Raw genomic sequence first — 26,540 nt, 5'->3', positions numbered from 1 at the left:
CATGAGCTGCGGATGCTAAAAGGGTGAACCAGGTTGGTTTCCCCACTCCTCCACATGAAGCCAGCTGGGTGACCTTGGGCCAGTCACACTCTCTCAGCCCCACCCACCTCACAGAGTGTCTGTTGTGGGGAGGGGAAGGGAAGGTGATTGTTAAGCCGGTTTGAGTCTCCCTTAAGTGGTAGAGAAAGTCGGCATATAAAAACCAACTCTTCTTCTTCTTCTTCTTCTTCTTCAATCTAGAGAGCTCATTGGTCAGAGTCTGATTTCAGCGGGTCTGATCTGCTCCCCCCAGGCCCCTCCCAGGCTGCGGCCGCCTTCTCTGCCCTGTGCCGGCCCTGCGGTGACAAAACAGGCAAAGCAAACACATCCGCTTCCCCGGAGTCCAGCTGGCCAGCTCTTTGAAATATGCCACTCACCGTCACCCTTCTGAAACCACAACGCTTCCATTTATAGAGCCTGCAAACCGCCTCCTCCTCCTCCCCCTCCTCCTCCTCCATAGAGCCTAACGTGGAGGTATTTTTAGGCTGTGATCATGCCCCTGATCTATCCCACTCTTTTTTTAGGCGCTACAAATTTAGAGCCATTCTTCTCCCCCTGTGCATCCTAGGATTTGATCACTTGGACATTCACTGCCCTCCATCACACAAACCTATTGTGGGTATTCATAGAATCACAGAGTAAGAAGGTACCACCAGGGTCATCTAGTCCATCCCCCTGCACAATGCAGGAAATTCACAACTACCTCCCCCCGCTAAAGCCCCAGCGACCCCTACTCCATGATCTTCCTACGGTCACAGAATCAGCATTGTTGACAGATGGCCATCTAGCCTCTGCTGAAAAACCTCCAGGGAAGGATCACTTACCACCTCCTGAGGAAGCCTGTTCCACCGCTCTGTTAGAAATTTCTTCCTAATGTCTAGATGGAAACTCTTTTGATTTAATTTCAACCCGTTGGTTCTGGTCCGACCTCCTGGGGCAACAGAAAACAACTCGGCACCCTCCTCTATAGGACAGCCCTTCAAGTGCTTGACGGCGGTTCTCATATCCCCTCTCAGTCTTCTCCTCTCCAGGCTAAACACACCCGGCTCCTTCAACCTTTCCTCATGGGACTTGGAAGCGAGGCCAGGCTGACTTACCACCATGCGGTTCAGCGAGACCCAACAGTCGTCCGGGAAGTCTTGGAGCATGGGCACCAGGAACTGGAGGCAGCCGTCCCAGTGGCACAGCAGCAGCATCATGCCGATCAGGTTGACGATCCGCACCACAGCACTCGCCAGGTCGTAGGTCATGTGGAAGATCTAGGGGAGGCCAACGGAGGGGAAAGGCGGTCAAGGAGACAAGAAAGGATACAAGCAGGCAGCCGAGTGGAAAGGTGTGCACGGCGTGGCCGGCGGACGGGCCAAGGAACACAACTGGCCGCTTACCAAAGGCCCGGGCTCCTGTGGTCGCACACCCACGCAACACAGCTACCGTGTGCCAAGATGTGAACACTGGCAAGTTAGCCACAGAGCTGGCGTAGAGTGATGCCCGAAAAGGTCAAGCTTCAAATCAGGAATCCCAAGTTTGAATTCATTCACTTTAGGTGACAAGCCCCTTCCCTGTGGCTTTGCGCCCCCATACGAGGATAAGTCTTCTGGCCTACATTACAGGGCTGTTGTACAGCATATATCAAGTGCCTGAAAGAGCTATAAAAACGCTAAGGATTCGACTAGCCTTTTCTTTTCATCCTCCGTGACTCTCTGGACAGATCCCTGTAAGAGAAGAAATCAAGTGGGGACGATTTTGGGATGAGCCAGGCAGAGGCTAAAGAGCTTTCCCGAAATGGCAGTTCTGGATCCCCTAGGGTTGCCAGGTCCCTCTTTGCAACCGGAGGGAAGTTTTGGGGGCGGAGCTTGAGGAGGGTGGGGTTTGGGGAGGGGAGGGACTCCAATACCATAGAGTTAGGGTTGCCAACCTCCAGGTACTAGCTGAAGATCTCCTGCTATTACAACTCATCTCCAGCCGATAGAGATCAGTTCCCCTGGAGAAAATGGCCGCTTTGGCAATTGGACTCTATGGCACTGAAGTCCCTCCCCTCCCCAAACCCCACCCTCCTCAGGCTCCACCCCAAAAACCTCCCACTGGTGGCGAAGGGGGACTTGACAACCCTACATAGAGTCCAATTGCCAAAGCGGCCATGTTCTCCAGGGGAACTGATCTCTATCGGCTGGAGAGCAGTTGTAATAGCAGGAGATCTCCAGCTAGTTCCTGGAGGTTAAGCAAAAGAACACCACTGTGTACAAATTCAGGTTGTCAGAAGTCTGACACAGTAACAACTCCAATGGTTATCTAAGTATGAGCTAAACATATATTGTGCAAAATATCAAATACAAAACACAGTGCAACGCAGCACACACAACTACAAAAATATATACAGACCCGGAAAAGGGAAAAGGAAAAGATTGAAATAATTGGAAAACTGTATAGTTTTAGAGACTTTCTATACAATGGATACTCCTAGAGATTGACAAATTTTGTATATATTTTTGTAGTTGTGTGTGATGCATTGCACTGTGTTTTGTATTTGATATTTTGCATGATATATGTTTAGCTCGTACTTAGATAACCATTGGAGTTGTTACTGAGTTCCTGGAAGTTGGCAAACTTAAACCCTAAACACACACACACACAGTCGGCCAATTCTACGCCGCGAAAAAATGAACACAATCTCTGCTCCAAGGTTACCGTACTCCAGTTTTCTGCTTTGGAGAAACTGCTGCACGCTTTCTTAGACGTGGCCATAAAATCCATGCCGCCCTATCTGGCACATCCTTGGCCTTGATCATTATGCGCGCCGCCGTCTCAGCATGGCCTCTGACCCATGACAAAATCTGGGAGGGTTGAGGCGGGAAGGGGATTGCCAGTGAATGGGAAGAGCTGCCGGGGCTGCAACTGGAATACGCTGAAATAGATAGTGCACCAAGGTTTTGGTGGGCATTGCTGGTAAGGGGCATTGCCACACCTCTGATGGGAATGGGGCACGAAGCAGGACCTCTCCGGCTCAACTGAGCCCCTCATTGCCAGGATTCCAGCAAAGGGTGCTAAGGGTGCAGGAGGTCAGGGAATGGGGCTGTATGCCGATGCTAGCAATAGAAGCTGATTTGGGAAAGGGCATTTGGTATGGAAGGACTTGGGAATTGCAGATCCGGTGAGGGACGTGAGCCTTCTTTGCCAGCGTTCTCAGGCATCCGTTGCTCTCATCCTCTGTGGTCAAGGTGGGACTCCCTCCTCCCCCAGCCCGGCCAGCAATCTTGGCCGCGCGTCCAACTGGTACAACAAAGTCTTTCACACACACAATCCCATCGATCAAGAGGGGAAAGGAACAGGGAGAAGGGGATTTCCAGGGCAGGACCCCGTCGCTTCCTCTCGAGGCAATGGGCATCCTGGCACGTCAGCTGTGTCTCCCCGCTGCAGGCAATCGGGAACGGCAGTCACCTCCCAGACTGGCTTGCTGGCGGAAGGGAAACTCTGCTGCCGCCGCATGTGGATGTATTGGGAACGTTACTGATTTATTTACACAGACATCCCAGCTGGTCCCCAACAGTTGCCTGGCAATCTCTGCGCGGGCGAGGACGGGTATCTGCAAGGCAGAGGCGCTCCTGAACCACCTCTAATGACAGGCCGAGGTGGCGCGGGCTGGGAGCCATTTCTCGAGAAGCAAAATTGCTTCACGCAGCAGGGTTGTCCAAGACCATGATTCCTCTACGTTCCCGTGGGGTGATGCCATCCCCAAAGCACCCCCAGCCCGGGAAGGGGCCGTGGCTCAGTGGCAGAGCATCTGCTTGGCATGCAGAAGGCCCCAGGTTCAATCCCTGACCTCTCCAGCTAAAGGGAATAGGCAAGGAGGTGATGTGAAAGACCCCTGCCTGAGGCCCTAGAGAGCCATGGAGAGGGGCCGTGGTTTAGTGGTACAGCATCTGCTTGGCATGCAGAAGGTCCCAGGTTCAATCCCCGGCATCTCCAGTTAAAGGGACTAGGCAAGGAGGTGGTGGGAAAGACCCCTGCCTGAGACCCTGGAGAGCGGCTGCCGGTCTGAGTAGACAATACCGACTTGATGGACCAAGGGTCTGATTCAGTACAAGGTGGCTTCATGTGTTAATGTGAAGGGGAAACAATGATTTAACATCGTACTGGAGCGAGCCTGAAAAGGCTGAATACAAATAATAATGATGATAATGATGATAACAATAATAAATCAATTTCCATTACAGCCAAAATTGGATGGGAAAAAAGAATTCCCCACCTCTCGCCCTAGAGATAGGGGCAGACTATGGTGAAGATCCAGGATTACACACCTGGAGCTGCACTTTGATAGGGTAGGGGGATGGGGAAATGTTTCTTGAGAGTCTTTCTTCGCCATGCCATCTCCCCAATTGCCCAACCTGGGCTTCTTTTAGCCCCCACAGGGGGAAAGGAGAAAGGATTCAACAGCATGGAAGAGTTAAACTGCTCAAAACCACAACCTCGATTCACTTTGGGGTCTCCCTTGCAGCCGTTTTTTGATGTCTAAACTACAGGGCAGCGGATCCGATCACCGATCACCCGGGGAAAGTTTCCGTTTGACACAACAAAGCCAGATAACCCTTCGCCTCTCCTTTTAAAAATCGGATGCACAAGAACCTTAAACCTTTTTTTTTTTAAAGAGCTTGTTTGCGTTGCAGTACAGAGCTGAGGTTTTTCTTCGGTGGCCCTGACATCTAAGCAGAAAGGCTGATGTACGGTAAGCCCAGGCCTGTGAAAACGTTCATTTTTGAGCTGGCATTGATCCCAAAGATCTTCAATTTTACTGATTTTACTGCATTTCTCCCCCGCCTTTCTCCCCAACGGGACCTCCTCTCCCCCTTTTTATCTTCACAACAACCCTGTGAAGAAGGTTAGGCTGAGAGCCTGTGACTGCCCCACGTAGGGTTGCCAGATCCCTCTTTGCCACCGGTGGGAGGTTTTTAGGGTGGAGCCTGTGGAGGGCGGGGTTTGGGGAGGGGAGGGACTTTAGTGCCATAGAGTCCAATGGCCAAAGAAGGTTCATAATCTTCTCTTATGAAGATCCAATGATTATTCATACATGTAGCTGATGGACTTTTTAAATGAGAATTCCTACAAATATATTAAGAAAACTATATTGCATTGAGACTGCATCAAACATTGATTGTATATTTTGTATATATTTGTTATAAGTGCTACTTGTGTGTATTCCCACTTGCTTGTTTTTGCGTGTTCAAACACAATATAGTTATTGTCATTTTGTACTATACTGTTCCTGAGCTGAGTACCTGGAGGCTGGCAACCCTAGCCCCAAGGTCACCCAGCAAGCTTCCACTGCAGAGAGGGGATTCGAACCTGAGCCTCCCAAATCCTATTCTGATGCTCTAACCACTACAATACTCCGGGTGAATAAACATGGTGGCCAGTTTGAGAATGGACCGTCTTGCTCATTTGCTTGTATTTCTTCGGACACCAGAGATGAGGGGACCGTTTGGCGAGACCGAAGAAGCCCCATAATCCGTTCCCCGTTGCGTGGTACGATATTGCATAAACCGAAGGATGGAGATCTAAGCCAGGCTGCTCATTACAGCTGATACCGGCGGCTGTAACTCTCTCGGCTTCCTTTCTTCAGGCAAGGGGCTTTCAAACCCGCTATTCGAAAACCCTTCCAGAATGAACACGAATATCTTTGGGGAGATGGCGGGTAATCTGGGTTGGAGGATTCTTGGAAAAGGCCGGCGGGGGGGGGGCTCATTTGCATTTCGCATCTTGACAAGCCCCGTGCCGTGCCTCAAAAATAAAATACCGCTTCATAATGCGAGTGCCAACATTTCGGCCCTGCTAGCTACCGTAATATTTGCTGTCAATCTTTTTGTTTTAAATGCCAGAAGCCTCTGAAGAAGAGAGATACGGCCACGATTTTTGCAGCTGGGCGAGGCGAACAGAAGAAAAACGGTCGATCGATCAGAAGGTGGGTGTTAAAAACAAGCAAACTTTTAAAAGCACCCCAGTAGCAAAAAAAAAATAGTACACATGGAGTCAGTGGTCTTAACTATCATTACAACAGGGAGAAACTCCTAACCTTTCCTAACAGGACAGAAATAATTGGAGTAGCCGGGGGGGCAGCATGGCGAGGAAAGAATCTCAAGAAACCTTTCCCTATCCCCCAATCCCATTAGGGGTTCTTCATAGTTTCAGGTGTATAATTCTGGATCTTCACCATAGTCTGCCCCTATCTCTAGGGTGAGAGGTAGGGAACAGCTGGGGGAGTGGGGTGGCATTTGCACCTGGCTCCCTGTTTCTTGAAAGAGCCCCGTGGCGCAGAGTGGTAAGCTGCAGTCCTGCAGTCCAAGCTCTGCTCACGACCTGAGTTCGATCCCGACGGGAGTCGGTTTCAGGTAGCCGGCTCGAGGTTGACTCAGCCTCCCATCCTTCCGAGGTCGGTCAAATGAGGACCCAGCTTGCTGGGGGTAAAGGGAAGATGACTGGGGAAGGCACTGGCAAACCACCCCGCAAACAAAGTCTGCCTTGGAAATGTCGGGATGTGATGCCACCCCATGGGTCAGGAATTACCTGGTGCTTGCACAGGGGACCTTTACCTTTTACCCTGTCTCTTATCAAACTTTCCATCACCAGTCACCACTAGTCTCCCCACCCCTGCAGAAAACGCAGAACCTACCAGCGTGCTCCTTGGAAGTCTTGGATCTCAAGCTTAGACTCCCCCAGCACGTTTTTTTTTTTATACCCAGGATATACTGCTTTCCCCAGGACAAAAGATAGATGCCTCCAAGCGTAATGAAGAGGTACCAGGCCTCGACTGCACAGACCGGGATTGAGATTAAAAGGTCCCAGGAGGAAGGTGGCAAGAGGCCGTTGCGTGCCGGGCATTCCAGAGATCCCAGGATACATCCCTATGGAAACCTTCTCCGAGGCAGAGAGATTATTTATGGATTAGGTTTCACCGCGGGGTTTTCAGCCAGGCCGGCTCCCAGATTGAACGCAGCCATAAACCAAGATTATTGAACGCAGCCATGAACCAATCCACACGATTAAAAATACCAAGTTGCTCTGTCTCAATAGTGACACAGGGCGGAAACGCACGGTCGCTTTATCCTCCTTTAATCCCTGTTTCAGCCAGGATTCAGCCAGGATCGAACGCATGCGTTTCGCCTCATGTGCATTCGATCCTGGCTAAAACAGGGATTAAAGGAGGATAAAGCGACCGTGCGTTTTCGCCCACAGAGGCCGTGCGTGCAACTTGAAAAAGGCGAACGCCTTCTCTCTCACGCACGCAGTCGTGCACACATGGAAACACTCCCTCATCCCGTATGTACACTCTGTAGAGCAATGGAAGAATCATGTGTACATCTCAAGTGGCATAAACTGACCATATGGAATGGTTTCTGGCTAGGGTTGCCAACCTCCAGGTAATAGCTGGAGAACTCCTGCTATTACAACTGACTTCCAGCTGGTAGAAATCAGTTCCCATGGAGAAAATGGCCGCTTTGGCCATTGGACTCTCTGGCATTGAAGTCCCCGCCCTCTTCAGGCTCCACTCCCAAAATCTCCCACTGTGGTGGCGAAGAGGGAGCTGGCAGCCCTATGTCTGGCCCTGACCTGGATGGCCCAGGCTAGTCAGATCTCGGAAGCTAAGCAGGGTGGGCCCTGGTGAGTAGTTGGACGGGAGACCACCAAGGAAGTCCCCACCCCCCGTGGGTTTTTCAAGGCAAGAGACATTCAGAGGTGGTTTTGCCTGCCTCTGCGTAGCTACCCTGGTGGTCTCCCATCCAAATACTAACCAGGGCCCACCCTGCTTCGCTTCTGAGATCTGCCGAGATCAGGCTAGCCTGGGCCAAGTAGCCGGAAAAAATTCAGAGCTGTCCCATTGCTCAGTCTTGGGGGTGGGGGTCAGCCTGCCTTACTAGCTTCTGGCAGGATTGGGGTGCAATCCAGAGAGCCTTCAGTGAGTGAGCGCATTTTTTCCCAGCTCTAATGCTTTATAGCAGTACCATGAGTCAGCAAGACTTCTTTCAGGATCAGCCGGTTGCTGCAAGGAATGAGCTAGACACAGATGCCATTTATGCATGGGAGCTTTTGCCTTGGATTTGCTGCTCTTTTGATGCACTTTCCCCCCATCCATATTCTCAAAACTCAACAATAAGCCCCCATGCAGAGTTCTGAGAATTCAGATGGGGAAAATGTGCATCTATAGAGTGGCAAATCCAAGGCAAAACCTTCCATGAATAAATGGCCAGAGAGAAGCTGAGTCACATGGCTTTTGTTATCGGATCTCGGGGGTCTTTGTCCGGGGTATCCCAGGTAGTTCTTTGTAATTAAAGTCTTTCTGGTCAGACAAGCACAGATTGCTCCTCGACTGTGTCTGCTGTTCCCACAGCTCCATACAGTGCCCCTCGTTGAAACCAATGGTGTTAGAGCATTGAGTTATGTGAATAATGGCAGAGGGAAGTCCAAGGGCTTTTAAACCCTTGGAGGGAAAAACCTGGAAGTGATGTCCCACCGCTCTAGGAATTGCCAGGAATTCTGTGATCAAACCATAAAGTTTCTGGAGATCCCTAGAGCAGTGGGACGTCATTTCCAACTTTCCCCCAGAAGTGATGTAATACCATTATGTCAACACCGATTTTTAATTGGTTTTTCTCCCACTGGTTGCATCAAGTGGCATCAAATAACGGGAGTTGGGGGGTAAGGAATCTCCTACCCCTAACAGGAAAATGGTAAGCCTGGTGCCAAGGGTCCAATTCAGCTGTGCTGCCTATAGTTCTTTCAATACAAACACAGCCTTGATAAACCGTGGCTCAGTGGTGGAGCATCTGATAGAGCATCTGCTTGGCATGCGGAAGGTCCCAGGTTCAGTCCCCGGCATCTCCAGTTGAAGGGACTAGGTGAGGAGGTGATGTGAAAGACCTCAGCCTGAGACCCTGGAGAGCCGCTGCCGGTCTGAGTAGACAATACTGACTTTGATGGACCAAGGGTCTGATTCAGCAGAAGGCAGCTTCATGTGTTCAAACCCAAGCTCATGCATGTGTCGCGTAGCCCTTCTGGGGTCCATGGGCAAAATCTTCCGAGAACGAAAAACAAAGACAACTGTAATGTTTGAGACTCTCTTTAGGACACATGTCCTCATTGATATCCTGGCAGGGAACGTCGCCGAATTATTTTTGGAAGAGCCAAGAAAATCAATTGCCTCACCTCTTGGAACGTTTGTGTCTTGTACGCCGGATGCGATACAGGAACGCTGAATCTTATCCAACGCTTCTTCGATGCTTAGAAAGCCTGGGCTTCGCGCCACAGACTGAGCCTCTTGTCAAGCCTTTTGGGCAAACGAGGTCGCTGCTTATATGAGCTTGGTGGGGTTTTTTAAATTTTATTTTGGACTTGGCAGGTAGGATGGCTGTTACAGTCTACCAGTAATGTTTCCCCCCTATTCTTTTTGGTACGATGGTGTCCGAATCCATCAATAAATACCCTTCCTTGTTCAGTGGCGCCTAGGGTTGCCAGCTCCGGGTTGGTAAATACATGGAGATTTGGGAGGGGGGACTGAGCCGGAGGAGGGCAGGGTTTGGGGAGGGGAGGGACTTGGATGCCATAGAGTCCAAAATGCCAAAGCGGCCATTTTCTTCAGGGGATCTGATCTTTTTAAATTTAATTTTGGGGGGTACAGGGGGGAAAAGGAATAGGGAAAAAGGGAAGAAATTATATTTCTGTGTCCAAGTTTTGTCAGTACACTGGAAATATACATCTGAAATCAATTTAACTTGAAGTACACCCTGTAATTTCTGGAACTATCTATTCACGCCCCATGTTACTTCTCTTTTTTACAATAAGATATGTTAGAGTTCATTTTTATAGACATTTCATGCGTGTGTAAAGTGCCTTCAAGTCGCAGCCGACCTATGGCAACCCCTTTTTGGGGTTTTCATGGCAAGAGACTACCAGAGGTGGTTTGCCAGTGTCTTCCTCTGCCCAGCAACCCTGGTATTCCTTGGTGGTCTCCCATCCAAATACTAACCAGGGCTGACCCTGCTTAGCTTCTGAGATCGGACGAGATCAGGCTAGCCTGGGCCATCCAGGTCAGGGGGGACATTTCATAAGTACGTGCTAATAATTTCCCTAGTGATAGTATAGATATCCTCGGTTAAAAACTAAAGCTAAATGCATTGTTTCATATTTTATGGCTCTCGTTAATACTCTAAAAACAATTGACAGAATTCGATGATGAAGCGTATTTATCATATAGTGGTTGACATTTGATCTCTATCGGCTGGAGATCGGTTGTAATAGCAGGAGCTCTCCAGCTAGAACCTGGAGGGTTGGCAACCCTAAACGTGCCCAAGGTTTCTTTGGGGGTGGAGACTGGGGAAAAAGAGCAGGGGGTTGAGATCCTCACCAATCTCCATGGGTTAATTGACGCTTGGCACCGAGAGAGCCGACCGAGGGTGTATGTTTGGCTAGAAGGCTAGACAGCTGCCGAGCCCGACTGTCGGTATCGCCGGCACGAGAGCCAGTAAAACAAAACAGCTCGCCAATGCAAAGCAGGTGAGCAGCTTGGTATGTGGGTGGTTGGGCTAGCTTCTGCCAAGGCGTTCAGGAAATGTGCCGCTCAAAGAAAATGTTCGGAAGGAGAGGTGACATGTTTATTCCTTGAAAGAGACCCCCCCATCTTTCAGGCTTTCATATAAAAGCCCTCCTAGTAGTTTGATCATCCTAATATATCACCGTTTTATAATTTCTATGTTACTAGGATTGCCAAAATCCAGGTACTAGCTGGAGAACTTCCACTGTTACAACTGATCTCCAGAGATCATTTCACCTGGAGAAAATGGCCACTTTGGCAATTGGACTCTATGGCATTGAAGTCCCTCCCCTCCCCAAATCCTGCCCTCCTCAGGCTCCGCCCCCAAAAACCTCCCACTGGTGGTGAAGAAGGACCTGGCAACCCTAATCTTCGGACTAGAGAAAGCAGCTCCCCTGGAGAAAATAGCTTCTTTGGAAGCTAGACTCTTTGGCATTATACCTTGCTAGGGTTGCCAGCTCAAAGTTGGGAAATTCCTGGAGATTTGGGGGTAAAGCTTGGGGACAGCAGATTTGGGGAGGGGAAGGACTCTATAATACCATGCAGTCCACTCCCCAAATAAGCCATTTCTTAGGGTTGCCAGGTCCATCTTTGCCAATGGCAGGAGGTTTTTGGGGCAGAGCCTAAGGAGGGCGGGGTTTAGGGAGGGGAGGGACTTCAATGCCATAGAGTCCAATGGCCAAAGCGGCCATTTTCTCCACGTGAACCGATCTCTGTCGGCTGGAGATCAGCTGTAATAGCAGATCTCCAGCTAGTACCTGGAGGTTGGCAACCCTACATTTTCTCCAGGGGAACTGCTCTCTGTGGTCCAGACAGCAATTATAATCCCGGGGTACCTCCAGACCCCACCTGGAGACTGGCAACCCTATTAACCTGGCTGAGGACCCTCAGAGGGGTCTCTATGGGATGACATCCCTGCTAAATCCCCTTCTGTCCCCAAACCCTGGTCTGCCCAGATTCCAGGAATTTCCCAGAGCTGGCGACCCTAGCCACATGTCTCAAGAGATGCAGGGGCCAAGAAAGGCAACTGCTGACTGCCCAGATGGGACATGTTTGCTGGCACGTCTATGCCTGGAGATTGCAAAGAACAGATACAGATTGCAAAGAACAGAAGAGCGCTTCGTGATACGTTTCCTTTTTAGAGCAGCTATCTCTCCGGTGACCTTGCACTGCCTTCCACCCCAAGGAAGAGAAGGAAAATATCCAGGTTCATAGATGAAAGCGCTGCGGCCTCTGAATTCCTACTAACACTTTTTCAAGACGTCCACGCTGCACAAAATGAATGCCGGCCCTGTATGAGAGGAACCTTGAAGCGAGGTGGAGGGAAAGGCAGGTGGTAAATACGTTTATGAATAGGGTTGCCAACCTCCAGGTACTAAAGCAACCAAAATAAACCCCTCTGTACTAATACCAACAGTAAGGAAATAAGTACAGAAGAGGCTGATCTATATTAACAAAGCACAGCAAGTGTATAACAAGGTGTATTAGGTGCACAAGATAACGTACAACATAGAGACAAATGACTAGATACAATATTATACTGACAGTCCCGTAAGGGGACAACGTATCAAAAGTTCAACAAGATTGTGAACAGGAGAGAAGTCTTCATATCAAGATTGCATATCAAGAAACGATCGTTTCTAGTCTTCCTCGGTCCCGTTTAGTTCAAATATATGTGCATGTACATATTAGCTTCCAAATTCATTCCGTTCTCCCATAGGGATGAAGAAAACATGTAATATGTAAATTGTAGACTATAGAGTTCCAGCAGGATACATCATTTTCAATACATTGTTGCACAGACAAATTCACCAGTTTAATCGTTCCCAAAGGGATACAAACAGTAGCTAGTTGAACCTTTGATACATTGTACCCTTACGGGACTGTCAGTATAATATTGTATATAGTCATTTGTCTCTATGTTGTATGTTATCTTGTTCACCTAATACACCTTGTTATACACTTGCTGTGCTTTGTTAATATAGATCAGCCTTTTCTGTACTAACCTCCAGGTACTAGCTGGAGATCTCCTGCTATTATAACTGATCTCCAGCCAATACAGATCGGTTCACCTGGAGAAAATGGCTGCTTTGGCAATTGGACTGTATGGCATTGAAGTCCCTCCCCTCCCCAAACCCCGCCCTCCTCCGGTTCCACCCCAAAAACCTCCCACCGGTGGCAAAGAGGGACCTGGCAACCCTATTATGACATTTATGCAGATGGGGAGGAGGGCTTCTTCAGAAGCTTTGACCACGCAAGCTGGGCACAGGTTAGTGTTGCCAGGTCCCTCTTCGCCACCGGCGGGAGGTTTTTGGGGTGCAGCCTGAGGAGGGTGGGGTTCGTGAGGGCAGGACTTCAATGCCATAGAGTCCAATGGCCAAGGTGGCCATTTTCTCCAGGGGAACTGATCTCTATCGGCTGGAGATCAGTTGTAACAGCGGGAGATCTCCAGCTACTACCTGGAGGTCGGCAACCCTTTTAGTGGTGGGCCCCTCGATGCTTTGGGGTCCCCAATCATGACTTGGCTTCAGCAGGTTCTAAAGAATATGGTTGACTCTTTAGGAGCTTGTAATCTAGCGGGTGTAGAAATGCTGGTATCATTATCGTAAACAGTTCACATTAAGGGAGTTGAACTTATGCTTCTATATGGTCACAATTACCACCCAGTCTGGTCACAGCTTTAAAAGTCACATTATCCAACACTCTAGCCACACTGGCTTTCTCCATTCCAAAATCCAAAGCTGTTGCACAATAGAAGAAGAAAAAGAAGAGTTGTTTTTTTATATGCCGACTTTCTCTACCACTTAAGGAAGAATCAAACCGGCTTCCAATCGCCTTCCCTTCCCCACCCCGCGACAGACACCCTGTGACGTAGGTGGGGCTGAGAGAGCTGTGACTAGCCCAAGGTCACCCAGCTGGTTTCTTGTGGAGGAGAGGGGGGGAACAAATCCAGTTCACCATATTAGTGTCTGCTGCTCGGATGGAGGAGCGGGGAATCAAACCTGGTTCTCCAGATCAGAGTCCACTGCTCCAAACCACCGCTCTTAACCACTATACCACGCTGGCTCTCTTGCATTTCAGATTTGTTTCGGCATTGACCTGAATAAACTATCTGATGGGAAGAACGATGCGACTTGAGATTCAGCCCTGCCAATTCTGGGCTGGAAGATTCCTGGAGGTTTGGGGTGAAGCCTGGGGTGGACGGGGCTTGGGGAGAGAAGGCAGCTCAGTGAGGATATGATACCAGGAGGCCACCCTTCAAAGCTGCCATTTTATCTAAGGGGACTCATCTCTGAACACCTGAACACATGAAGCTGCCTTATACTGAATCAGACCCCTGGTCCATCAAGGTCAGTATTGTCTACTCAGACCGGCAGCGGCTCTCCAGGGTCTCAGGCTGAGGTCTTTCACATCACCGACTTGCCTGGTCCCTTTAACTGGAGATGCCGGGGATTGAACCCGGGACCTTCTGCATGCCAAGCAGATGCTCTGCCACTAAGCCACAGTCCCTCCTGTAACCTGGAGGTGAGTAGTAATTCTGGGAGGTCCTCAGGCCCCACCTGGAGGTTGGCAAAGCTAGACCTGCGCCCCCGTCACGCCAGAAAAGCCTAAGAACAACATGCATTGGCAGATAACTGAGACACCTGGATTTGCTTAAGAGAGAGGGGGGATTTCACTTCTGACCCAGATCCGGCTTTAGATGCACAAGGAGAGTACCAGAACAGTAAGATCTGAGTTTTTATGACCCTCACGCAACCGCCGCTGCTCCTGACACAGCTGCCCTGCAGATCCCCGCTACATAAAGCCTCTAATTAACTGTCGGCGATACAATTTTTATCCCGCACAGCGTGACCAACGCGCCGTGTTTTCGCGAGCGCAAAATGAAATCAGCCACTATTTGGGAAACGACAGAAGAAGTGTAATTAAGCTCCGTTCTGGGCGCAGCGGTTCCAGAATGGGGCCGGAAACGGCAAATTAACAGCTGCCGGGGAAACCAACCGCAGCTGCGGCGTCTCCAAAGGATCTGTACCCCGATCCGAGGAGAGAGAGGCAGGCTCAGTGGTAGAGCATCTGCTTGGCATGCAGAAGGTCCCAGGTTCAATCCCTGGCATCTCCAGTTCAAGGGACCAGGCAAGCGGATGACGTGAATGACCTCTGCCCGAGACCCTGGAGATCCGCTGCCGGTCTGAGTACACAATACTGACTTTGATGGACCAAGGGTCTGGTTCAGTAGACGGCAGCTTCATTTGGGAGGGGGGGCTTGGGGCTCAGGGGCAGAACCTCTGTTTGGCAGGCAGAAGGTCTCAGGTTCAATCCCCGGCGTCTCCAGTTAAAGGGGCTGGGAGAGTAGGTGATGTGAAATACCTTGGCCTGAGACTCTGGAGAGCCCCTGCCGGTCTGAGTAGACAATACTGACTTTGATGGACCGAGGGTCTGATTCAGTATAAGGCAGCTTCATGTGTTCATGTGTTCACTCTGGCAAACGGTAACCACAAGGGGGTGCTGCGGAAGCTGGCCATGTCCCCAGAGTGAAGAAGGGCTTGCCCCTCTCCGTGGGTTCCCCTATGCCTCCAGGCTGATTCGGCTCCGCTCCGGCGGTCCCTCAGCCGCGAGGGAAGATGCCAAGAAGCTGGCTGTTTGCTGTGCTCCCGTGAAGGGTGGCTGCAAAGGCTAACTTGAGCCAATTGCTCTCATTAAGATCAGGAGTATCAACCACACTTGTTCAGGCATTAAGATCAGGAGTATCAACCAGACCTGTTCGGGCTAGCTCCGGCCAGGAGCTAGCCCAAACAGGTCTGGTTGATTACCTGTCCTTTTGGACACGACAAGGGAGTTGCAGTTAACTAGGCTGCTTCAGCCAAACCAGCGAAGACTCTCCCACCAGCCAAATGGCAACCTGGATTGTTTCAGGCCGCCTCCTACGCGATGCGTGCCGGATTTACAGACCCCCAAACCAAAGCAGCCATGTTCTCCAGGGGAACTGATCTCTGTCATCTGGACCTCCATTGCAATTCCGGGAGATCTCCAGGCCCCTCCTGGAAGCTGGCAACCCTTCGAAAATGGGAAAGACCTGTTCCGTTGGCCCACCGCCACTTGGCTCTCGCAGGGCTTCATTATGTTGGGACGAAAAAGCCGGGCGGATTGATAACAATGAAAGGATGCTGCCCGCCGCACAATTTTCATTTCTTTCCGGCTCTCTCCCACTCTCGCCGCCTGCCCCTCCACCCAAACGCCTTCACAGTGCAAAGAAAGAACTGATCGGCCAGCCCACGCCTTTGCTCTTCGGGACGCAGCGCAAGCAAGCGCCTTTGTCCATCTTTGCTGATGCGGCATTGCGTTCAAGGGCAGGCCCGCTGCGTCATCTACTGTGGCTCCGACTCCGCCGTGGAAGGAGTCTGGGCTCAGGCTGCCAGTCTGATTGCAAATTTCCATGCCGGCATGGGGGGTGGGAACCGCCAATCTGTAAAACCAGGGGCTCCGGCAAAACTCCTCCACCACCGGTTTGAGACAAACATATTTCCAATTATCCCACTCTTCACGGGTGAGCTAGCCGAAGGAAGACTTTGAGAAACTGTCGGCTGTCGAGCTCCTCGGTCAGGCAGGATGGCCAGGGAATGCAGCGGGGATGATGCCAGGAGCGGCAACCCTTGGTTTTGCAGAAGGGTGGGCATGAGCGCTGCAAAAATACAGGCCGGGGAAACAGCGCCGAGAACTCACCCAGCTGAGGACAAGTACTCTTGAAGCTACCTTAGGGTTGCCAGGTCCCTCTTCACAACCGGCGGGAGGATTTGGGGGCAGAGCCTGAGGAGGGCATGGTTTGGGGAGGGACTTCAATGCCATAGAGTCCAATGGCCAAAGTGGCCATTTTCTCCAGGGGAACTGATCTTTGTCACCTGGAGATCAGTTGCAATAGCAGGAGATCTCCAGCTAGTACCTGGAGGTTGGCAATCCTAAACTACCTTCCAAAGAAAGCGTTTCCTAACCTCTGCCTGGTTCCAGTTAGCCGAATTAGGGGCTTCCTTAACCTCTACCTGAGCAGAAGCTTCTTCCCATTTGGGTTGAGAATCTGCCTTCCCACCCCTCTGGAACTAGGGTTGCCAACCTCCAGGTGCTGCCTATTCCCTTAGTACCCACTAGACACAGCACAGGTATTTGCTTATCTTTAACCTCCAGGTAATAGCTGGAGATCTCCTGCTATTACAACTGATCTCCTGCCAATAGAGATCAGTTCCCCTGCAGAAAATGGCCGCTTTGGCAATTGGACTATATGGCATCGAAGTCCCTCCCCTCCCCAAACCACGCCCTATTCAGGCTCTGCCCCCAAAACCTCCCGCTGGTGGCAAAGAGGGACCTGGCAGCTCTATCTGGAACCCTTCCTCCCTTCCCTTCCCAATGGGGAAGTCCTCCAGTCCAAGCCCTCCCTGCTTAGCATCGGCAAGTTCTGATGCCTCCGTGGCACGCTTTGGCTTTTTGCCCTTTACCAGACGTTTCAGCTCCTTGGGGAGTTTGGAGTAAAATCGATCTAGCACCATTAATTGGGATAATAAGCTTCAGAAGTCTCCCACTTTCATTCTACAGAACCAGGCCACTGTTTCGTCGAAGCGCTGTACTCTCCCTAGCTCTCCAGGGCAAAGAGAGGGCTTTTCAACACGTGTTGCCTGAAACAGGTTAGGAAGAGATGCCAAGAAGAAGAAGAAGAAGAAGAAGAGGAAGAGGAAGAGGAAGAAGAAGGAGGAGGAGGAGGAGGAGGAGGAGGAGGAGAAGGAGAAGGAGAAGGAGAAGGAGAAGGAGAAGGAGAAGGAGAAGGAGGAGGAGGAGGAGGAGGAGGAGGAGGAGAAGAAGAAGGGCTTTAAAGGTCTTTATATGCCAACTTTCTCTACCATTTAAGGAATAATCAAACCGGCTTACAATCACCTTCCCTTCCCCTCCCCATAACAGACACCATGTGAAGTAAGTGGGGCTGAGAGAGTTCAGAGATAGCTGTGACTGGCCCAGGGTCACCCAGCCGGCTTCATGCGGAGGAGTGGGGAAACCAGCCCGGTTCTCCAGATCAGATTCTGCCCCTCCAAACCACCGTTCTTAACCACTACACCAAGCTGGCTGTGGTTTTCAAAGGCTTGTTTTAAAGCTCTTTTTAGGACACTTATGAATGGGCAAAATGGTGTGGAGAATACATTGTGGGTTTTTTGGGGGGGGGGCGTTTCTTGCAGGGAACGTTTCAAGGCTGACCCAACTGCCAGTTTTGCATAAAAAAATATATGTTCTGCCTGCAAAGAAAATTTCAGCTCAGGCTCAGAGCCTCGTACTTATGAACGGAGGCGGCCAAATCTCCGGTGGAAAGCTCCGGGGAATGAGATCGACTCGATTCCCTGGAGAGGCTAGGAGGGATTCCTGCCGAGCCGAAAATTAACAGCGCTGCAAATGAACGAGAACAGTTCATTGACTGGAAGATGGGAGCCGGCACCTGATCCCTGCCTCCCAGGGGGGGACTTCCAATGCAGGCCGCCCATCTGGTAAACAGCCTTGGCCAACCCATTCCCAGGGCGCTTCAGCCGGTGAGAAGCTGTAGGTTAGCAAAGAAATACGAAGCTCGGGAAATCCGTCTTCAGGAGCCAAGCGAGACCAGGAGCCTGCCTCCCGAGAAGGTTGCCACAATGATTTGTACTTTATTTTAAAAAAATGAGGTTAAGTAGAATTCATTAATCTGGCAAACTAGATAATTACGTGTCCTCAAACTGTCTCTGAAACAGCTCTTTTCACAGCGGCGCTCTGAAAATAACTCCGGCAATATGGCTTCTCGCCCATTAAAACCTTCGCGCATCCCGGCACCCGGGTCGGAAGCAAAGCCGAGACGTCCGTGCCAGAGGACGGGCAAGGGCTCGAACAGCCGTTTCGTTGGGCCCCACCCGGACTCGAACCCGGCTCCTTAAAACGTCAGTGTGATGGCATGGAAAGTTCATGAACATTCCAGTGGCTCAGGGAATAACACTTCGGCGGTGGAGTCGTTTGGTTCCTGGGAGAGGTCAGCTAGCGTTAACCTCGGACAGACCCCAGGAACAAGAGCAGACGTGTGGGACAAGCTGAGGATGGGGAGGATGAGGCGACGGGACATAGAATCAAAGAGTTGGAAGGAACCACCAGGGTCATCTAGTCCAACCCCCTGCACAATGCAGGACATTCACAACTACCTCCCCCCCATACCCCCAGTGACCCCTACTCCATGGCCAAGATGCCCTCCCTCTCATCATCTGCCTAAGGTCATAGAATCAGCATTGCTGACAGATGGCCATCTAGCCTCTACTTAAAAACCTCCAGGGAAGGAGAGCTCACCACCTCCCGAGGAAGCCTGTTCCACTGAGGAACCGCTCTAACTGTTAGAAAATTCTTCCTAATGTCTAGATGGAAACTCTTTTGATTTAATTTCAACCCGTTGGTTCTGGTCCGATCTTCTGGGGCAACAGAAAACAGCTCGGCACCCTCCTCTATATGACAGCCCTTCAAGTACTTGAAGATGGTTCTCATATCCCTTCTCAGTCTTCTGAGAAGCTGAGGGGAAAGGAGATCATGGGCAGTGAAACAGAAAGAAAAGAATAAGCGCAAGGTAGCTGCTTAAGCTGCACATGCGGCTAAGGTTGCCAACCTCCAGGTTCTAGCTGGAGGTCTCCAGCCAATAGAGATCAGTCCACCTGGAGAAAATGGTCGCTTTGGCAACGGGACTCTATGGCATTGAAGTCCCTCCTCTCCCCAAACCACGTCTGATACTCTAACCACTGCACCACACTGGACTTTAAAGCCTTTCATAACCTGGGACCCGTATGCCCGAAGGCCTGCCTCTCCCTATACAGACCTAGTCGCCAATTTAGGTTTACCCACCGCCTGCTTTTGTGTGTTTTAAGTGCCGTCAAGTCACTTCTGATTCACGCGACCCTATGAATCAATGTCCCCATCCTCCAGACTGCTTTCATCTGAGATTTTGCATCCGCCTGACACGGAAACACACAGCAGAGGGTGCAGCCTCTTGGAAAACTCAGCCCCCAAAATAACCTGCCTTGCGAGGAGAAAAAAATAGCTTGTGACTGGGGATAAATTGGACGGCAGCTGTTGCCGGCTGGATGTTTTACAGATGTCAGCTCTCCAGCAGCGGGGCATTAGACTGAAACGCTTATTTGGGCCAAGTGAGCTCGGGGAGGCTTACTCGGAAGTAAAAGGTGCCCAGGGCCCTGCTGCAAGCGTAACGCCTTGAGCACCTGGGTAATGGGGCGTTGGTAGGGTTGCCGACCTCCAGGTACTAGCGGGAGATCTCCCGCTCTTCCAACTGATCTCTAGCCGATAAAGTTCAGTTCACCGGGAGAAAAGGGCTGCGTTGCCCGTTGGACTCTACGGCGTTGAAGTCCCTCCCCTCCCCAAACCCCGCCCTCCTCAGGCTCCGCCCCAAAAACCTCCTGCTGGTGGCGAAGAGGGACCTGGCATCCCTTGGCGTTGGGATCTTGCAAACTGGATTTTTTTCCTTGGAAAGTCATCGTTTCCTCGGTTCCCAGCCTTTTTTTGACCAGGGACCACTAGGACTTTTTTGTTCGGTGCAGGGACCCCAAGGTTCAAAATACAAATTCCGAGAATTTGAAAATAAACTTTAATCATAACTGTTAGTTAAACATTAAACTTAGAATAATATTTGAATATATATATTTTATAATAGAGAACTTTTAATTGAAAATATTAATTTATTATGGGTTTACAACTTTGTTTCGAGGACCTTAATTTAGTTCTCGCGGACCCCTGGGGGTCCACGGACCCCTGGTTGGGAACCAGTGCTCCAGGGGGACTGTTCTCAGTCGTCTGGAGATCATTTGCAATTCCAGTGGATCTCCGGGCCCCACCGGGAGACTGGCAACCCTACTCCCTTATCAGTTAATGTTCTCCTCTCCCACGGCGCGGCTGACCCTCGGAGGGCCAAACTAGAAGAGAAGCGAAAGAACTGGGATTAGATTTCGCAGTTTTTGCAAAAGCTAATTAACAGGCTTGCTTTGAGGTTTGGCAAGAGGGCGCTGGGGGAAGAGGGGCCGCGTTCCTCTAACCAGTCTCTGCTTGCTCTTCCTTCTCCCCGCCCGGGGTGGGTACAATCCTCAGCCTGAGCCTAGGACTTCTCTCTTGTGACACCACTTATTGTGCAGAATGGCTTCCCAGTGGAGGATAAAATCTCTCTTTGCCAATGGTGGGAGGTTTTTGGGGTGGGGGCTGAGGAGGGTGGGGTTTGGGGAGGGGAGGGAATTCAGCGCCATAGAGTCCAATGGCCACAGGTGATCTGATCTCTATTGGCTGGAGGTCAGTTGCAATAGCAGGAGATCTCCAGCTAGTACCTGGAGGTTGGAACTCAAAGCAGTACCAGCGAACAAAACGCCCAATGAGGCGACTTCTAACATACAATAAGGCGACTCCAATACACAAAATTAGAATGCTGATAAGAGTATATTAGAGAACAAAAAACCCCTAGGGGTAATAAAGAAGCAATTCTCCGTAGAGAGCAACTCGGACAAAGTCCTGCATACAAACAAGGCACAAGTGCTCACAATAAATAGTGTTACATATAATACATCCAACAGGTAAATGTGTCAAACAATCACGGAAAATAATCTAAAGGTGCAATGGGTTCCCGGTGATATTCCCATTTCATGGGTCTTTTCAAGCTTCGAGTCAATCCGTAGACAGAAGAACAACCTAAAAGTGAGATACAACACAGACATACCTACATGCAAGTACCTGAAGGTTGGCAACCCTATTGGAACTTCTTAACACACCCATGAAGCTGCCTCATACTGAGTCAGACCCTTTGTCTCTCAAGGTCAGTACCGTCTGCTCTGACTGGCAGCATCTCCCCAGGGTCTTGGGCTAGGGTTGCCAACCTTCAGGTAATAGCTGGAGATCTCCTGCTATTACAACTGATCTCCAGGCGACAGAGATCAGTCCACCTGGAGAAAATGGCCGCTTTGGCCATTGGACTCTATGGCATTGAAGTCCCTCCTCTCCCCAAACACCGCCCTCCTCAGGCTCTGCCCCCAAATCCTCCCGCCGGTGGCAAAGAGGGACCTGGCAACCCTATATTGGGCAGAACTCTTTCACATTACCTATTCCCCGATCCTTTAAACTGGAGACGGCAGGGACAGAACCTGTTACCTTCTGCATGCAAAGCAGATGCTCTACAACTCCTCCCCAGCCCGCTCCGAGTGCTACATAAACTTCCATCCTCTTCCATCCCTCCCTTTGATCATCACTTCCCCGAATCAAACGCTGATCATTTTTGCCGCCATCTCTGTTTCTACTGCCCCGGGCTATCCATTTCCTCTCATCAGCTTTCCCCATTGAGAAATACGACATTAAATTCAAATTGTGGCCATACGGCACTTGCGAGAAGCGTTTCTGCCTCTCCCCTGCGCGCCGGGCTCCAAGGCGTAGCTATGAAACTACTCAAATATTTGACTTTGCTTTATAGCTCATTATGTAACTCCCATCTCTACATTATTCCTTTTTAGAAATTAGGCGTTTTCGTCAGCTGGGCGGAAAACCCTTGATTTCTGCAACAGCGTGAAAACTTCCTACAGGGGACAAAGAAAATAAAATAAAAACCCATGCTTTTTTTAAAGCGAGTGAAAGAATAATGCTTTCCTCTTCCATTTGCTTTCCCTTGTACTTGTCTTTTTCCCTTATTCTTGTTTTCTTCCTTTCCCCACCACTAGTTATTCTATTACTGAATCAAATTGATTAGACTGAAAGTCCTTCAAAGCAGGTCACCATCATCTTAACTATTTTTTTTATATAGTACTTCCTTTATTTTTGGTAATTAAAAATTGTTTGGTTTTCCCCCCAAAAGATTACTTATCTAAGCCTAAGGAGTCCACATTTAACTGTCTGCAATCAAAGGAAGTAAAAAATGGAAACATCCGTGCGAGGGTGGGGAGGTGGGCTATGGCTCCTGGGTAGATATACCAGGACAGACCCCCTGCCAGCAGCCCAAGTGCAGGTTCAAGGCACCTTACAAACATTGCATGGAAAACAAATATACCCAAATTAAAATATACCCAAATTAAAAGCATCAGCAAATATACCCAAATTAAAAGCATCAGCAAATATACCCAAATTAAAAGCATCAGCAAATATACCCAAATTAAAAGCATCAGCAACAACAAGTACAAACCAAAGCCTGTAAAAACATTCACACCTTACTAAAAGCCCTAGGAAACCATACTGCCTTTCTTTAAAAAAAAAAAGGGGGCTGCCATCCTCCCCTCTTCTGGGAGCCTAATCCATAGGGCGGCAGTCACCACTGAAAAAGCAGCAGCTCTGTTGGGAGACAAACAGGCAGAAAGCAGAAAATTTCTGGGAGCAACACCAAACATAAGCATTCACTTCATTCCCGTGCATTAATCCATTCAGTTGTCCTCTCAATAAATGGTCTTATTCTGCTGCTTTATGCGCTGACAAATATGATTTTAAGCTTGGCGCTTGCAATATAGATCCAAATCTCTGATAAGAACATATGAACATAAGAAAAGCCCTGTTAGATCAGACCGAGGCCCATCGAGTCCAGCAGTCTGTTCACACAATGGCCAACCAGGTGCCTCTAGGAAGCCCACAAACAAGACCACTGCAGCAGCACCTTCCTGCCTGTGATCCAAAGCAACTAATATGCTCTTCTCATCCTGGAGAGAACAGGGAGGCATCATGACTAGTATCCATTTTGACTAGTAGCCAGGGATAGCCCTCTCCTCCATGAACATGTCCACTCCCCTCTTAAAGCCTTCCAAGTTGGCAGCCATCACCACATCCTGGGGCAGGGAGAACCACTAGATAGACAGATAAAAACGTAAGAAAGGCCATGCTGGATCAGACCGAGGCCCATCAAGTCCAGCAGTCTGTTCACACAGTGGCCAACCAGGTGCCTCTAGAAAGCCCACAAACAAGACGACTGCAGCAGATTTCTCCTGCCTGTGATCCACAGCACCTAATATAATAGGCATGCTCCTCTGATCATAGAGAGCAGCTGTTCCCAAACATTTTGAGTCACGGAGCACTTTTTAGGAGAGAAATTTGTCATGGAGCACCTATATACTAAACTGAATGACAGTAGTATTTTTCTTTCCGATCTCTTCACGGAGCACTGGGAGATGTTTTGCGGAGCTCCAAGCGCTCCGTGGAGCACAGTTTGGGAACCGCTGCTGTAGAGAATAGGTATGCATCATGACTGGTATCCATTTTGATGAACAGCCATGGATAGCCTTCCACGAACATGTCCACCCCCCCCCCCTCTTAAAGCCTCACAAATTGGCAGCCATCACCACATCCTGGGGCAGGGTGTTCCACAATTTGTGTTAAATTTAACTATTTAACTGACACAGTTTAACTATGATCTTACTAAAATTTGAAGAATTTCCTGGTGCGTTTTGGGGGGTTAGAACTTAAGAAGAAGAAGAAGAGTTGGTTTTTATATGCCGACTTTCTCTACCACTTAAGGGAGACTCAAACCGGCTTACAATCACCTTCCCTTCCCCTCTCCACAACAGACACCCGGTGAGGTAGGTGGGGCTGAGAGAGCTCTAAGAGAGCTGTGACTAGCCCAAGGTCATCCAGCTGGCTTCATGTGTAGGAGTGGGGAAACAGATCCAGTTCACCGGATTAGCCTCCGCCGCTCATGGGGAGGAGTGGAGAATCAAACCCAGTTCTCCAGATCGGAGTCCACCGCTCCAAACCACCGCTCTTAACCACTACACCATGCTGAGAAATGAGAAAACCCACTGGGCAAACAGTCCTGGTTCAAAACAAGCCGCTGCGACTCCTTCCGTTTGCTTCCCCAGAGAAGTCAGGCTGTCCCCAGGCTGACCACCCCAAGTTTGCTCACCTCTTCCCACTGATGGATGTAGCGTATGAGCCTGGAAAGTCTCAGAAGACGCAACAGGCTGAGGATTTTGGTGAAGCGCACGATCCGCAAGGCCCGGGCCGTCTTGTAGACCTCCGAGTCGATGCGGGTTTCCACGATCAGGAAAATATAGTCCACCGGGATGGAGGAGATGAAATCCACCACAAACCAGCTCTTGAGGTACTTCATCTTAATCCGCTGCGGGTCAAGGATGATTTCCGTGTTGTCCTCCACCACGATCCCCGTGCGGAAGTTGAGGACCAGGTCCACGAGGAAGAAGGTGTCCGAGACCACGTTGAAGATGATCCACGGCGTGGTGTTTTCGTCCTTGAAAAAGGTAATGCCCACGGGGATGATGATCAAGTTCCCAACCATGAGGAGCAGCATGGTCAAGTCCCAATAAAACCTAGTCGTCAAAACAGAAAAATGGGAAATGAGCCCGGGGGAAAGCCAGTGGGATCTAATACTGTGGTCCCCAAACTTCTAAAGTGGGACCCGCTTCTAAACTTACCCTGCTTTTCAAGGACCGAAAGTAACTTTATAATACTCTCCCCCTCCTGGTCATTATAAGAAGAGCCCGCTGGATCAGACCAATGGTCCATCTAGACCTGCATCCTGTTTCCAAGCAGATGCTTCCAAAAGGAAGAAGAGGTATGGGGGCCAAAGACTCCCTCCTGTATGGGGGCCAAAGACTCCCTCCTGGTTTGCCCCCACCCGGGAAACTGGCATTCAAGCATATCGCACCACTGAACATTGAGCTACCACGTCTAATGGAGACACCGTGGGCTGGTCTTATGAATAGGGTTGCCAACCTCCAGGTAATAGCAGAAGATCTCTTGCTATTACAACTGATCTCCAGCCGACAGAGATCCGTTCACCTGGAGAAAAGGGCCGCTTTGGCAATTGGACTCTATAGCATTGAAGTCCCTCCCCTCCCAAACCCTGCCCTCCTCAGGCTCCGCCCCAAAAACCTCCTGCCGATGGCGAAGAGGGACCTGGCAACCCTACTTAGAAAGTCACAACACACGGAAGTTCGAGCCTACATAAAAGCCCAGATATTTCACTGCCTTGTCTGACCACATCAACATTACTATATTTTGAAATATTAAGTTTTGGCCTCTAAAAATCACATCAGTTTCCCCTCATATTAATCTAATGCCCAGGCAAGCTTACTATATCGATCTACACAGGGCAGAACTTCTCAAAATTAAATTTCTTGTATGTTGAACACATTGTCAAATAGATGCTGAGTTACAATTTAGCTCCCTGGTTTAATTCTCCAAGAAGAGTGTGTCAGATCAATGGAAATTAGTTTAAATCACCAGTTATTGTGGAAGTCTATGATATACCCACATCATTACTGGCTGTAGCCACTCAATTATTTCCGTTAAAGAGAGGGCAAGATTTGTGTAGCATAGCTTTCAAAAGACCAGATGTCGACACGAAAGAAGAAGTTTCTCAAATAAAAGACATACATCAAAAATAATATCTAAGGATGTCTGTGAACTTCTCGGTTTCACTGCTGAATTTGCTGTATCCACTCACTGGAATGATTGGTGGAAATGGATCTACCTGCTTCCCTTCATTTTTCCATCTACACAGTTACTGTTTGATACAGATTTAGATACGCATTTCATTGCATCTTTATTTAGAAGAAGAAAAAGAGTTGATTTTTATATGCTGGCTTTCTCTACCACTTAAGGCAGAATCAAACCGGCTTGCAATCACCTTCCCTTCCCCTCCCCACAACTGAAACCCCGTGAGGAAGGTGGGGCTGAGAGAGCTCTAAGTTAACAGAGCTGCGACTAGCCCAAGGTCACCCAGCTGACTTCATGTGTAGGATTGGGGAAACAAATCCAGTTCACCAGATTAGCCTCCACCGCTCATGTGGAGGAGTGGAGAATCACACCTGGTTCTCCAGATCAGAGTCCACCGCTCCAAACCACCGCTCTTAACCACTACACCACGCTGGCTCTCAATTCAACTCCCTGGTTTAATTTACCGAAAAGACTTTGA

The 26,540-nt window shown here is 49.7% G+C and overlaps 1 protein-coding gene across 1 annotated transcript in view; it reads right to left on the bottom strand.

The window, feature by feature from the left end:
• Positions 1-26,540, bottom strand: part of HCN4 (hyperpolarization activated cyclic nucleotide gated potassium channel 4) — a 78,034-nt gene that overhangs the window by 25,952 nt on the left and 25,542 nt on the right. The window contains exons 2-3 of the mRNA XM_056865925.1: positions 24,507-24,930; positions 1,137-1,298 (exon numbers count right to left, since the gene is read on the bottom strand). Of these exons, the coding sequence (XP_056721903.1) occupies positions 1,137-1,298; positions 24,507-24,930 (586 nt within the window). The remainder of the gene's footprint in view (positions 1-1,136; positions 1,299-24,506; positions 24,931-26,540) is intronic.

Source organism: Euleptes europaea, chromosome 20, assembly GCF_029931775.1.
Source record: "Euleptes europaea isolate rEulEur1 chromosome 20, rEulEur1.hap1, whole genome shotgun sequence".
Taxonomy (NCBI): domain Eukaryota; kingdom Metazoa; phylum Chordata; class Lepidosauria; order Squamata; family Sphaerodactylidae; genus Euleptes; species Euleptes europaea.
The sequence above is the reverse complement of the archived record's forward strand: the minus strand, read 5'-3'. Positions and strand labels throughout refer to the sequence as shown.